The 12,811-nt window shown below is 34.8% G+C and overlaps 1 protein-coding gene across 1 annotated transcript in view; it reads left to right on the top strand.

The window, feature by feature from the left end:
* The window catches only part of RASA1 (RAS p21 protein activator 1), a 118,529-nt gene that overhangs the window by 84,474 nt on the left and 21,244 nt on the right, over window positions 1-12,811 (top strand). The window contains exons 12-13 of the mRNA XM_027864243.1: window positions 2,020-2,107; window positions 4,492-4,569. Of these exons, the coding sequence (XP_027720044.1) occupies window positions 2,020-2,107; window positions 4,492-4,569 (166 nt within the window). The remainder of the gene's footprint in view (window positions 1-2,019; window positions 2,108-4,491; window positions 4,570-12,811) is intronic.

The following is a 12,811-nucleotide window of genomic DNA, read 5'->3' as shown; positions in this document are numbered from 1 at the left end:
AAAAAAAGGGGGCAGGAGAGGAAGGACCTAGTTTTATGAAAGTATTTTTATTAGCTCTTTCTGTGGTGGCATGGAATTGGAAGATTGAGGCATGCCCATCAATTGGGAAATGGCTGGCAAAACTGTGGTATGTGAGCATAATGGAATACTGTCACGCTATAAGAAATGGGGAGGGATATGATTTCAGAAAAGCCTGCAGAGATTTACATGAACTGATGCAAAATGAAGTGAGCAGTACCAGAACATTGTACACAGTAACATCAATATTATATGATGATCAACTATGAATAACTCAGCTATTTTCAGCAATACAATGATCCAATACAATAACAAAAGATTCATGATATGATGAAAAATACTGTCCACATCTAAAGAACTGATGGAGTGTGAATGCATATCACAGCATACTATTTTTCATATTAGTTTTCTTGTGTGTGTTTGTTTTGTGTCTTTTTTACCATAGTGTCACTTGTATGGAAATGTGTTTTGCATGATGCACATGTATAACATATCAATTTGCTTACCACATCAGGGAATAGAGAGGGAGGGAGAGAATATGGAACTCAAAATTTTAAAGAATGAAGGTTCAAAATTGTTTGTACATATAAATAGAAAAAAATAAAATCCTACTTAATTTTAAAAACCTGTCCTCCCTTTTATCTCTCCCCCCCTTTTCTATTATCCTCTTCCCCTTCTGTTTCTCTATTGGTAAGATAGATTTCAATACCCAACTGAGTGTGCCTATATCTATCTGTCTTTCTGTCTCTCTACTTATATGTTCTTACCTTTTTGAACCAATTCTAATGAGAATGAGGTTCAAGTTTTGCTTGCCACCCCAAACCCCCATTTTGTCCTCCAGTGTAAAAGTTCTTAGGAGTTACATGTATCATCATCTCATACAGGAATGTAAACAGTTTAAACTTAAGTTTGTATTCTGGAGGGCAAAGGAGTTCAAGTAACAACCAAGAATAACCTACCCAGAAAAACTGAGTGTAATCCTTCTATGGGGAAAAGGTAGATATTTAATGAGATAAATTTTATAAATGAAATTTAATGAGGACTTTCAAGCATTCCTGATGAAAAAAAAACCAAAAAACAGAGCTGAACAGAAAATATGACATTCAAATAGAAGACTAAAGAGAAGCATAAAAAGATGAATATGAAAGAGAAATCATAAGGGACTCAAAAAGCTTAAACTGTTTACATTCCTGTATGAGATGATGATACATATAATTCCTAAGAACTTTTATCATTATTAGGGCAGTTAGAAGAACTCTACATAGAAGGACCGCAAAGGCTTAAGTTGAATATGTTAGAATGATCTCAAGAAAAAAATAAAAGGGGATGAGAAAAAGGGATACACTGGGAGAAGACAGAAGGGAATAGAAGAAGGGGAAAGTCATCTTACAAAAAAGAGCTTTTACACTGGAGGACAAAATGGGGGTTTGGGGTGGCAAGCAAAACTCACCGAAGAAAATAATTCCTTAAAAATTAGAATTGAGAAAATGGATGAGACATCAAGAAACAACAGAACAAAGATAAAAAAATGGAAAAAAAAAATAGAAAAAATGTGAAATATCTCATTGGAATAACAGCTGACTTGGAAAATAGATTGAGATAATTTAAGAATTATTGGACTAAGTAAAAGCCACAAAAAAATAAGAGCCATTCATTAAAGAATGAAGGTTCACAATTGTTTGTACATATAAATGGAAAAAAATAAAATCCTACTTAATTTTAAAAACCTGTCCTCCCTTTTATCTCTCCCCCCCTTTTCTCTTATCCTCTTCCCCTCCTGTCTCTCTATTGCTAAGATAGATTTCAATACCCAACTGAGTGTGCCTATATCTGTCTGTCTGTCTCTCTACCTATATGTTCTTACCTTTTTGAACCAATTCTAATGAGAATGAGGTTCAAGTTTCAATATTTTTATTAGTAAGGTAGCAATATAATTTTATTACTGATTTTGGTTAAAATTTTTTTTCAATAATTTTTTTTTTGTTGTTTATGTTTTTAAAGGCCAAACTGTTTTCAGATAGTAGTTCAGCACTTTAGTGAAGAGCATTACATCTTTTACTTTGCAGGAGAGACTCCAGAGCAAGCGCAGGTGAGAAACTTATTTCTTTCTAACGTAAATTTATGTACTAGAATGTTTCATATTTGGTTATTTTGGAGGAACTCCCTCAGATAATATAAGGAAGACAAGGAATTTGCTCATCACATTTTATTCAAAGGAACAAAAAAACTTTCATAGATTTATGAGAACTTTTAATAAGAAATTCTTCACAGTAACTTATTTAAAAGAATAATTAGTAACAAATGAAATGCTTCTCTTCCTTTTAAAAAATGAAATCATTTAATTTTGAAGTGAATGCTCATTTTGATTATATCTGTGCTATAAAAAAATTCCTTGACATTCTTAGCGCAGTACAGAGAAGCAAATCAGTTGGCTTTGTTACAGAACATTGTGTATTTTTTTTCTTTTTTAAAATCCATGTATTTAAAATAGAATTCTAGTCATTAGGAAGAAAAAGTACATGGTCTTGATATTATACACATCCTTAGAATTATTCTTTACTTCCTTCTATGTCTCTTCTAACTTTATTACTTTAGCTCAGAATATTATTAAGTAGTTGGGAATATATATGTAATACGTAGTCATGTGTGTATATTTGTATATGTGTGTGTGTGTGTGTGTGTGTGTTTTTAAAATTAGTGTACCACATTTAATGAAGAAATGTTTCTGAAAAAATCTAATTTCTCTAAAATATCAGACTTTTTTCATAAAATAGTAACTTGCAGGTAGTATTGTTATAAAGTATGTAATTTAGGTATAGCTCTACTATTGACCACTTTGTGAATATTTGATGCTCTGTGGAAGAGGTAACCGGACATTGGTTAACAGGAAGAAGGTGGCTTTTGTCTAAAACTAAAGGTACTAATATAATACACTGACTGTCCCTTGGGCATAGTGAGAATGATTCTCTAGCTATGCATCTTGTCTGAAGCTTGTGTGTGACACTGATTGACATTAAAAAACAGAACTATTTTTTAAAATCTTTATATAAAGAATATGAAAAGCATATGGTCCTGAAAAGAACATTTGCGTTTCATATTTCAAGTTTTCTCTCTTGAGGCTTTGCAAAACTTCTCAGTTAATTAAAAGACCTTGTATTTATGTAGCAGTTGTACAAAAATCAAACCTGTACTATATCTCTCTTGAGGTATATATCCCTATTTTGCAGATGGGAAAAACTGGGGCACAGAAAACTTAGTTGACTTGTTCAGTGTCGCAAATGTTAAAAGTGGAGTTAGGAATAGAACCCAGCACCTCTGGATCCTCTGCTTTAATTACTTTACCATGTTTCCTCTTTCTATGTGAAGATATTCCTCACACCCTGAGGACAACTCTGTGTAAGTTTCGCATGTCACACAATTATGTGGATAGCCAGTTCTGTAATTTTCTTCCATTGCATTTACATTCTTTCTTCCTTGCTCCTTAGTAACTTCTCTGCAGTATGTGATTATTTTCAGGTTTCTGTTAGATAATTGGTGAACTTTTGAGTTTTTGGCTGCATTCCTTGCTTATGCTTTTAACTCTGCTCTATTGCAGTGGTTTAATACTTTAGGTATTGGCACAGCTCAAGGAAACTCATTGAAGTTGCTTCCAAATTCAAGATATGGCTAATACAAAAAACACAGACCTTTCTAGAAATCTGTAATTCAAAGTGAAGTATTTGTACCACTTATTATTTTTAAATAAGCACAAAGCTGTTATTTTCCTTCCCCAGAGCATCTTCTATTTGAAAGTTGTTGAAGTAAAACTATACTTTAAATTGAGTACCAGGAGAGCTTTTTTTTAAAAAAAGTAAAACAAAAACCAAACTCTTGGGATTCTGGCTCTAAGTATAGTAACATATTTAATAAATTATTTTTTGTATTATGGTTTAATAATACATGTTAAGCTTATCAAATCAGTCTTCATTTAATCAGTTTGTTAGAGTTTGACATTATACACATGCGCGCGCGCACACACACACACACACACTCCCAGCTTTAGCTGTTTACACAGTTTAACTGCTTTATGTTTATCCAACATTGTATTTACTTAGTAGAAGTACTGATTTATTAAAAAAAAAAATAAAAATGTAATTTTTTATGAAATGAAAATGCAGTAGTGACCATTTTTTATTTAGTACTTAATATTTGCTAAAAAGAGCCTTTTGGTGTGTAAAATCTTTTAAAAGTTGAATACATGGACATATTTTTGCATATATATATACACATGTCTTTAGTGTGTGTACATATGCATGTGTACATCAAAATATGTTTGAGACTAAGGCATAGAAGCAAAAAACAAAACAAAACACTTCCACCATATTGTGTTAAACTATTAACATTGAATTGGTGTTAGGTACCAGATATACATATTAAAAATGTGCTTACTTTGAAATATTGGAATTTTTTTTTTCCTTTTTCTTTTTTTGGTAGGAATGGATGAAAGGTCTACAGACATTTTGCAATTTACGAAAAACTAGTCCAGGAACATCTAACAAACGCCTTCGTCAGGTGAAGCATTATAGTTTTCTTTTGGTTTGTTGATTGCAATTTCAAGCATAATATACTTTGGAAATTTTGCTTGTAAAGTTAGTCTGTAATGTAGTTGTGAAAACTGCTCTGCTTTAAATATACTATAACACCTAACCTTGTTACTGTTCCTTGAAGTTTTAATTTTTATCCATCATCTTTACTCTTTTGGAGATCCTATTCAAGCACAAGGAAATCTAGATGGCCTGAGTGGATTATTCGTAGACTTTTACATCTTTTGTATCTCTTAATAATGTGAAACAAGCACACATTAGAAAGAGTCCATTAACTCTTACTTGGTGGAAAACTGATGTCAGTGTCCAAAATTAAGAATTTTAACTAAATATCTACCACAAGATTGTTTAATTTTAGTTTATTAAACTGTATTTGGGCCAAATTTTTATAATTTGTGTGAGTGACAGCTGTAAAGGATTATCCATTTTCTTTATTTATTGAAGCTGTAATGTTATTTTAATTGTTATCAACTCTTCCACAAAAATAAAAAGAACTGGGTTTAAAAAAAAAAACGAACAAAACCCATAGATATTCAAATGGGTCCTGTAACAAAGATTCCTTGTTGTGATGCCCAGGGAACTTGGAGTAACACTTCATAATTTTGTTGTTCACGTGTGTCTGACTCTTCATGACCCCATTTGAGTTTTCTTGGTAAAGATACTGGAATGGTTTTCCATTTCCTTTTCTAGCTCATTCTGTAGGTGAAGAACTGAGGCAAACAGGTTTAAATGACTTGTGCAGGGTCACACAGATAAGTATCTGAAGCCGGATTTGAACTTAGGAAGATGAGTTTTCCTGGCTCCAGGCCTAGCACTCTCTCCATGCATGGCCTAACTGCCCAATGTCTCATGAAAGACCGCCATTATGAAAGCCTAATGTGTCCTAAATTTTCCTGTAGTGTATTACTTCCGTCTTTTTCTTTCCCAGCCATTCCTTGCATTTCCCTCTTCTATTTAAATTCCAGGTCATCCTGGAATTACATAAATAGCTATCTCTATGTGACTTATAAATTGGCTTTAGATGCCTACCTAGAGAATTAATCTCGTTAGTAGCAGAACAGTAAACCTACTCCCTTTGTGTGGTTGCTCAGTATTAGTGCCTACTAAACTGTTTTCCTTTTCTTCTCTTGTTTCTCCAGAATATGTAATGATAAAAATTGTCCTTATATCCCTTTAAGTGTATCTTTTTAGAAACCGGAAAATTAAGTTAAAAAGGGTTCCTGTTGCTAAATGGAATGTGCATGATGGGATCTATGGAGTTTTTTCCTAGGGATTGAGGATATGACTTCAATTAATGTTTAATAATTCTTTTACCTGAATTTACTGTTAATTTTTGACAAGGATACTCTTGTTTTTATAGCAAAGGGATTTTTTTTTCCTCCCAGAGTAATTATATAAGCATATTATGGAATCAACATCTCTTTTCTTTACTTCATTTCCTCTTTATAGTAGTTCTATGGTTAGAGAATGTGTTGTGTATCTTTATGAGAAAATGATTGAAGAAAATTTTCTTGTGAAAAAGAAGTTGTAGGGGACTTCTGAATAAGATGGCAACATGGTATGTTGTATAGGAGTTTGAACTGTACCATTTTTATTCCTGTGTTGCTAGAGTAGGAGTACCAGGTCAAATAACAATTAATAAATGCATAGAGAAGCATCAGTAAACTTTTTTATTCAGCCTAAGAGTACACAAAAACGCAGAAGAACTTGTATATTCTGAAAGAGGAATTTTGCCAGAGAAACCAGCAAAACTACAGGGAAAGAAACCTAAAACTCATGGCAGCACTATGAATTGGAAAGCCCTAGGGAATACAGCAACTATCAACTTCCAATCAGGGAAACCTCAGAAGGAACAGAAGTCATCCCCAAGGGGGAGCGGGAAAGAAGCAATAATACCCTGAACAGGGAAGTTCCAGAATGGAATGTAAGACCACTTGGAATCCTGATCAGGGAGTCTTGGGAAGAACAGTGGATAATACAACACCTTGATAGGGGAATGATGATCCATGGAATTGTTCAAGAAATTATGAGGGGACAAAACATTCTCCAAGACCTTGGTCAGGGACAACTCAGGGCAGAAGAGAGCAGCCAGCACCATTATTACAGAAGTTTCAGGTTCCTGGTGCCCTGCTCAGATTCCGTCCCCACAGAGAACTTACCAGGGCACAGAGAACAGACAAACCAGGGAAGGTGGAAACTAGTAGCAGGAACCTAAGAATACAAGGTAAGGAACATCCCATCTAATGATGGAGGAGGGTATAGAACCTCTCCCTGGACTATGTCCCAAGTCAAGAATTGAGGCTAAACAGAAGATATAGAATTTTAGGGAAAGCAGTGACTTGCTTGAGCTCTCCCCCCAAACCCCTCCAAATACCTATAAAAAATGGCTCTAAACAAATTCTGAAGCATCAGAACCCACAAAAAGACAGAGTGAAACAAATTTCCAGCTAAAGACAGCCTGGATGGTTGATCAGGAAAGGTATATTGCGCCAGGCTGGGAGAGGAGCATAGTTTGGTGTGGGTGCACAGGCCGCAGCGACCCTGGAGCAGGCCTTAGAGGACTGAATCACAGGCAGCTGTGGCGGTTGCCAGACTTCTCAACCCATGAACACCAAAGACAACTTGGAAGGTCAGTGGGAAAAGTCTGTGACTGCGGTGAGAGAGGAGCTAGGTCTCAGCCGCAAGTCTCCAGCGCGGCCCAGCTGTTTCCTGAGCTTCTGGCTCTGGAGAATCAAGTGGCTGATCAGAGGGGGATTGCAGGGTTCTCTTTGCCAGTGCTGAGGCAGGAATCTCTTGCTTTGCTCTACTTGGATCTGGGTCACAGTTCTGAAGGGCGGTCCTAGAGTGAGGAGAAACGCTGGTGTGGTGGAGCTTGTTGTGGTGGTGGAGAGAAAACTCCTCGCCCCTTATCATAGCATTTTGGAAGAACTGAAAATTTTCAGATCCCTAGAAGTATCTCTGAAAACAGCTGTACAAACCCCCTGAAGCTTGGGACAGTACATTCTCCACATTGGAAACAGACTTTTACCTTAACAAAGAGTTTAAAACTCAAGTAATTGGCTGGGATCATGAGTAAGCAGCGCAAAAAAAGTCAGACTATATTATCTTACTTTGGTGACAAAGAAGATCAAAACATACAACCAGAAGAAGACAACAAAGTCAAAGCTCCTATATCCAAAGCCTCCAAGAAAAATATGAATCAGTCCCAGGCCTTGAAAGAGCTCAAAAGGGATTTTGAGAAGCAAGTAAGAAAAGTAGAGGAAAAACAGAGTTTTGCAAGAAAATCATGAAAAACAAGTCAACAGCTTACTAAAGGAGACCCATAAAAATACTTAAGAAAATAACACCTTAAAAAATAGCCTAACCCAAATGGTGAGAGGTCCAAAAAGCCAATGAGGAGAAGAATGCACTAAAAAGCAAAATTGGCCAAATGGAAAAGGAAGTCCAAAAAAGATTACTTAAGAAAATACTTCCTTAAAAATTGGAATAGAGCAATTGGAAGCTAGTGACTTTATGAGAAATCAAGACACTGTAAAACAAATCCAAAAGAATGAAAAATTAGAAAACAACGTGAAATATCTCATTGGAAAAATGACTGACCTGGAAAATAGATCCAGGAGAGAGAATTTAAAAATTATTGGACTATCTGAAAGCTATGATCAAAAAAAGAGCCTAGACATCATCTTTCAAGAAATGATCAAGGAAAACTTCCCTGATATTTTAGAACCAGAGGGCAAAATAGAAATTGAAAGAATCCACCAATCTCCTCCTGAAAGAGATCCCCAAAGGAAAACTCCTAGGAATATTGTAGCCAAATTCCAGAGTTCCCAGGTCAAGGAGAAAATATTACAAGCATCCAGAAAGAAACAATTCAAGTATTGTGGAAACAAAATCAGGATTACACAAGATTTAGCAGCTTCTACGTTAAGGGACCGCAGGGCATGGAATATAATGTTCCGGAGGGCAAAGGAGATAGGATTACAACCTAGAATCACCTACCCGGCAAAACTGAGTGTAATCCTGCAGGGGAAAAAGTAGACTTTCAAGCATTTGTGATGAGAAGACCAGAACTGAATAGAAAATTTGACTTTCAAATACAAAACACAAGTGGAACATGAAGATGTACACAGGAAAGAGAAAATCGTAAGAGACTTATTAAGGTTGAACTGTTTACATTCCTGCATGGAAAGATGATATTTGTAACTCATGAGACCTTTGTCAATATTAGGATATTTGGAGGGGAAAAAATTATATGTACGTATATATAGATACAGATAGATAGAGGGCACAGGTTGAGTTGAAAATGAAGGGGTCATATCTGGAGAATAAAATTAAGGGGTGACAGAGGATTATACTAGGAGAAGGAGAAAGGGAAATGTACAACAGGGTAAATTATCTCACCAAAAAAACAGAAAAGAAAAGGCTCTTACAGTGGAGGGGAAATGGGGGAAGGTGAGAGGGAACGAGTGAATCTTATTCTCATTGGATGTTCCTTAAGGAGGGAATAACGTACACACTCAATTGGGTATGGAAATCTGTCTTACCCTACAGGAAAATAGGGAGGGGAAGGGGATAAGAGAGTAGGGGGATGATAGAGAGGAGGGCAGATTGGGAAAGGGGGTAATCAGAAGCAAATACTTTTGAGGAGGGACAGGATCAAAAGAAAGAATAGAATAAATGGGGGGGCGGGATAGGATTAAGGGAAATAGAGTTAGTTTTTCACAGCATGTCTACTATGGAAGTGTATTGCATAACTGCACATGTATAGCTTGCCTTTTGAGTGAGGGTGGATGGGGAGGGAGGAAGGGAGAAAATTTGGAACCCAAAGTTTTAAAAACACATGTTTTAAAAAAATGTTTTCACATGCAACTGGGAAATAAGAAATATAGGAAATGGGGTACAGAAATCCATCCTGCCCTACAGGAAAATTGAAGGGGAAGGGGATACGAGAAGGGGGGGAGAGATAGAAGGGAAGGCAGACTAGGGGAAGGGGTATTCAGAATGCATGCCATCTTGGGTTGGGGGGAGGGGTTAGATGGGGTGAAAATTTGGACCTCCAAATCTTATGGAAGTAAATGTTGAAAACAAAAAAATAAATAAAAATTACTATTAAAAAATAAAGTTACGGATTAAGAATTATCTGAGAGGAAAGAAGAGTCTACAATTATGAGCAGTCCCTCAGACACGAGAATAGATTGGGCAGAAGCATTGCAAGAGTAACTGGAAAAATGAAGCAAGAGATTATAAATAAAATGAAAACTATGGAAGGAAAGAATTAGAAAGAGAATTAATAGCTTTGAACATAAGGTGATAAACCATATTCCTAAATTTGATTCTGTGAAAATTAGAATGGACCAAGCAGATAATTGACACAATAAGATAATAGGAAATATTAGAATAAATCCAAAACTTTAGGTACCTACAATTGATAATAATAGACTTGGACAACAGTTGAAAGAGAATTTAAGAGTATTCAAACAATTGAAAACTGTAAATAAACAATAGCCAAAAAACCTTGAATATGGTATTTCAGGAAGTCATAAAACAAGGAATCAAAATCAAGAGGATATAAGACTTTATAGTTACGTGGTAAAATGGAAGAAATCTTTAATATGCTATTCTGAAATGCAAAAGATAGAGACTCACAATCAAAAATAACTTGAAAAATTGAGCATAATCCTAAAAGGAATAAAATGAGTCTTTAGTTGAATAGCAGTCTTGTTTCCGGATGAAAATACCAGATCTGAGTAGAAAGGCCAAAATGCAAACACAGGCATCAAGAAAAACAAATACATTTGGGCAAATGGGAAGGGATTATACAATGACAAAAAGTTTTTATTCTAATAAGAGGAGAGTCAAGACGTGTCCTTTTAGAAACTTAAGGTCTTTAAGGGTCATAGAAGAAGTTATATAAGATGAGCCAAGAATGTAGAAAATGGACAAAAGGAGAAAAAAAATTGGGGCAAGACTTACTATTTCTCTCAGATGAGTAAGAAGAGTCCACAGATGGGGAACAAGGAAGTGGGTGCCACATTGCTTTTACTCTTATATAAGCTGGACAGTGAAGGGTTGAAAACCCAACAGTTTAGTTGTTGAAATACATTAAATTCTTGAAGAAGGAGGGGATGATTAAGAGGTTGTTTAGTATTGAGAAGGGAATAATTAACAGGCAAAAAAAAAATGCAGTGTGAAGGAGAGATTTAAAAAAAAAAAAAGGTTAAGAACCAGTGATTAAAGTTTGGGAAAGGGGAAAGGTGAAGAGTCAATTGAATGGAAATAGATCACTTCAATTACATTGAAGTAATAACATCACTAGCATTGATCACACTCTTTCACTGCTGTTCTCTTCTTTGTAAAGAGGGGCTTGGAGCAAAGAGAGGAAAAAGTAAAATCATGGCCATGAACCTAAGTAGGGGGTAAAATTATTCATAATAAAATGGAAAAGGATAGCAGAATGAATTAGGAAGCAGAACCCAATACTATGTTTACCAAAAAACCCCAAAAAATTTGAAACAAAGATCCTGGAGCAGAATTTATTATGCCCAAGTGAACTTTAAAAAAAAAATGGCAGGGGTAACAGGCTTAATCTCAGACAAGGCAACAATAAAAATAGATCCTATTAAAAAGGAATAAAGAGGGAAAATACATTATTATACTTAAAAGTATGATACACAGTTTAAAAGATCAGGACTTAATATATATGCACCAAATGGTATAATATCTGAGTCAAGAAAAGTTAATCAAATTAAGGGGAGAAATAGCAAAATTATAATAGGAGACCTCAATGTACATGTGTATTCCTTTACCCAAAGCAGTCATTAGGTGAAAATTTGTCTCGTAAGCATTTTTATTTGGGGTGAGTGTAGGAGAATAGGAAGTGCAGATAAATTAATTAGGCATGCAACTAGAAAAAACAAAAAAGCATTAAATCGAACAAACCTAAAGTACAGACTGAAGTAGAAATTCTGAAAGTCAGAGAAACAATTTAATAAGATTGAAAGCAATAACCACATTTTCAGGTGATAAATAAAAACAGGAACTCTTTTGTAAAGTAGATAAAAATATTAGTCAGTCTTATTTAAAAGAGGAAAACTAGATTGCCATTTATGAAAAATAAAAAATAAAGTTTCATAGTAAGTGAAGAGTTAAATGAAAGAAATTGTTAGAAACTTTTTCCTGGAAAGCAAAATTTGGGAGAAAAAATTGTAGACAGTTTCTTGCATAAAGATCTCATATCTCAAATATATAGAGAACTTCTCAAGTTTATAAGAATATGAATCATTCCCTAATTGATAAATGGTCAAAGGATATGAACTGGCAGTTCTTTAATGAAAAAAAAAATCAAACTTAAATATAACCATGAAAAAATGCTCCAAATCATTATTGATTAGAGAAGTGCAAATCAAAACAACTGAGATATCACCTCACAGATTGGCTAAAATGATAGAAGAGGAAAATGATATGTTGGGAGGGACATGGAAAAATTGAGACATAATACACTGTTGGTGGAACTCTGAACTGATTTTTGGAGAGCAGTCTGGAATTATGCTCAAAGAGTTTTAAAACTCTGTAATACCCTTTGACCTTGCAATAGCAATTTTAGGCCTGTTTGCCAAGGTAATCAGGGAAAACAGAAGAGAACCTAAATGTTCTAAATATTTGTAGCAGCTCTCTTTGTGGTGGCAAAGAACTGGAAATTGAAGGGATGCCCATCAGTTGGGGAATGGCTAAACAAGTTGTGGCATATGATTATGATGGAGTATTGTGTGGGATATAACTGCTGTAAGAAATGATGAGCAGCTTGATTTTTTGAAAAAACATGGAAAGATTTGCATGAAACAATGAAGAGTTAAATGAGCAGAACCAAAAGAATGTAATATACAGTAACAGCAATATTGTTCAAAAAACAACTGTGAATGACTAAATTCTTTTGAGTATTATAAGTACTCAAATCAACTACAGAGTACTCATGAAGGAAGATGCTATCTACCTCCAGAGAAAGAACTGATCAATAGAAATATCAAAGAAAAAATGGATTTACAAGTAAACTATCAGACAATCAAAGAACCGTAAATTTTGATATTACATGAACTTAGTTCTAAAATAGGAAAAGAGGAGGTCCTAATTTTGTAAGATACAGATATGGACTTGACACCTAAACTAAGGAAAAACAAAGCTGAAAAAATACCTATATTCCTAATGATTATCAG

The sequence above is a fragment of the Vombatus ursinus genome, unplaced genomic scaffold, assembly GCF_900497805.2.
Source record: "Vombatus ursinus unplaced genomic scaffold, bare-nosed wombat genome assembly UNPS02014774.1, whole genome shotgun sequence".
Taxonomy (NCBI): Eukaryota; Metazoa; Chordata; class Mammalia; order Diprotodontia; family Vombatidae; genus Vombatus; species Vombatus ursinus.
This window is presented reverse-complemented; position numbering and strand designations above follow the sequence as displayed.